General features: G+C 52.7%; 1 protein-coding gene across 1 annotated transcript; it reads right to left on the reverse strand.

The window, feature by feature from the left end:
* Positions 1–170: 170 nt before the first annotated feature.
* Dipk1c (divergent protein kinase domain 1C) lies at positions 171–997 on the reverse strand (the record flags this gene model as incomplete). Its single annotated transcript, XM_050133901.1, has 1 exon — positions 171–997. A coding segment is annotated over one exon (726 nt), but the record flags the coding sequence as incomplete, so codon positions are not given.
* Between the last annotated feature and the right edge of the window lie 1,565 nt (positions 998–2,562).

The raw sequence follows: 2,562 nt of genomic DNA on the forward strand, positions 1-2,562 counted from the left end.
CCCCCCCCCCACACACACACACACCAAACATATCCTGTGCTAGCACTAACTGGTCATCAGGGCTGCCCTCAAGAAAATGAGGCGCTTCCTCTTTGCCCTGCCTGGCCTCTGCCTGCTCTGGGCTCCTTCCCTGAACTTCTACTCCAGAAGCAGAAGATATATCTATTTAAATCCGCTTGTCAATGCAGCAAGGAAGTGGTCTGGAATGGGAATGACCAGGAGCCACGAGGCTGCCCAAAGTTACACCGCCTTCCTTCTGAAAACCGACATTTCATTTCCTCCCACGCAGACCAGTTGCCTCTCTCCACAACAAACAGGGCAGCCTGCTTCCACTTACCGTGAAGTCCCTCTTGATGGCAAAGTTTTCGGGCTTGACATCACAGAGGTGGAGGCGGTGGGAGAAGTCACTGTCGAAATGGCGCACCATATCCAGGAAGCTGAGAGCGATGTGGCTAATAGCCTGTGCCTGGCCAGCTTCACCCACCGGGAAGAGAGCCCTGTGGTGAGGGCTACCGGCAGCCAAGTACTCCACTGCGTAAAAGTGGCCACAGGAACCCAGGACCGGTAGGATGTGGCGGCTCAGATCTGGCAGCAGACTAAAGTACACATATTCCTCTTGCTGGAGCAGCGACCACGCACTGGCCAGCTGTTGCCGCCAGCGAGGGCCCTGCCTGGCGGGCCACAGAGGAACTATGCTATTGTTGGGCAGCTCCAAACCTAGGGTGTTCTTCACTTCGCCAGCCACCATCAGGAGCAGCTCAGCATCGGGGATGCCCGGAGCACCTGGCCCCGCTTCCTCCCCCAGCAGGTTGAGGGGTGGGAAGCTGGAGAAAGCCTCCCTCTTGGATTTGAGGACCACAGTTCGGCCTCTCCACTGGGCCTGCAGCACCTTCTTGCCACGCTCGTAGTACAGGCAGCGTTGATACAGCAGTTCCCCGGCCACGCACAGGTCCTCACACAGCGCACCCGTGAGCCAGCCGCCGCGGTAGTCCTGGCACTGGAACGAAGGGAACAGTGGGTCACAACAGGGCAGGGATAAGAGGCAAGGGACAACACAGTTTGGCATCCTGTACTCAAAGGCTTTGCCATTAGGTGAGGGGAGAAACTGCCCAGATGAGAATGCTGGCCGTCCCTAGGCGGTGGGTTCCACAACCTCCTGGACCTGTGAGCTCCCCAGCCAAGCCTCTACTAGAAATTCTGGGTAGGTACTGTACCCCCAGAACACGTAGAGACTATTTCATCTGCCATCACTCCTCTACAATAGTTCGAGGACTTTGCAGTGGGCATCATAAGAAACACAGAGGTGGTCCAAAGCCTGGGGAGAGATGGGCATAGGTACTATACAGACGCTCGGCTGTCATAGAAGGGACCACAACCCTTGGGTTGAGTGCTGGTACCCAGTGAGGTTCCAGAACGACTTCCCCGCGACCCTGATTTGGTGACGGTTAGGGAGGCTCTCAGGATGATTATGCCACTAGACAGAGTTGAGGACCTGGCTTCAAAACCACACATCTAGAAACCAAGGGCTCAGATATGTCAGCTTGCCCTCCCATAGACGGACACATGGTCAGATAGATGGACGCACGGTCAGATACGTCAGCGTGCCCTCTCATAGATGGATGTACAGTCAGATACGTCAGCGTGCCCTCTCATAGATGGATGTACAGTCAGATACGTCAACGTGCCCTCTCATAGATGGACAGGCTGTTTCACGTTAGTCAGCTCTGCTGCTCCTGAGTCAATTATAAGATGTGCCTGAAAGTCGAGAAAATAAACTTCGGGTGCTCAGACACAAATAACGTCAAAACCAAAAACTGTCTGGAAACCACAAGCATTCGTGACTCATCTGGCCACGTGTGGTGTCAAGCTAGGCTAAGATGAAGCATACACAGTTCCTGTTTAACTCTGCGACTGTGCTCATCCGCCTAAGAATTCCTGGTGGCCGCTGCTGCCCCATCTCTGTAGCAGGCAAACAATGTGAGTTCCAAACTGGAACCCCCAGAAGTCGGTAAGAAATTGTGGACATTTATGAATACTAAAGACAAAGTGTTTGAATGCCTGTTAACAAAGAACACACCTGTGCTTCAGTGCCTGATTTGTGAGGCCACTTTAAGACAGTAACTTCACAACTGCCCAAAATCCTGAAACCTCAAGGAAGGTCTGAACTGCCCCTTCCCACTGGCTTCCTGCTGAGGGGTCCTCTTGCAATGGGGGCCTTTAGAACTCTCTAGACCACAGAGACCAAGGCTCACACTAGTCAGACACCAGATTACGAGACTTCGTGTACCAGAGTTCTGTAGATAGAAAGTCTGGATTCCGGGACTTGGAGAGGTGGCTCAGCCGTCCATCATGTTGTTCTTGCCGAGGACCAGGGTTCAGTCTCTAGAACCCACATAGTGCCTCACAACCATCTTCAGTTCTGACTCATCAGGCATACATGGGGTGTGCACACATAGATACAGTCAATGCTCAAATACATGAAATAAAATAAATAAAAATTTAAAACAGAAAAAAGTGCTGGACATGATCTCCCAGCTAGAGAATGGCACCGTATGCCCAGAG

This window comes from Alexandromys fortis, unplaced genomic scaffold (assembly GCF_014885135.2).
Source record: "Alexandromys fortis isolate MF-2015 unplaced genomic scaffold, M_Fortis_MF-2015_v1.1 scaffold_3669, whole genome shotgun sequence".
Classification (NCBI taxonomy): domain Eukaryota; kingdom Metazoa; phylum Chordata; class Mammalia; order Rodentia; family Cricetidae; genus Alexandromys; species Alexandromys fortis.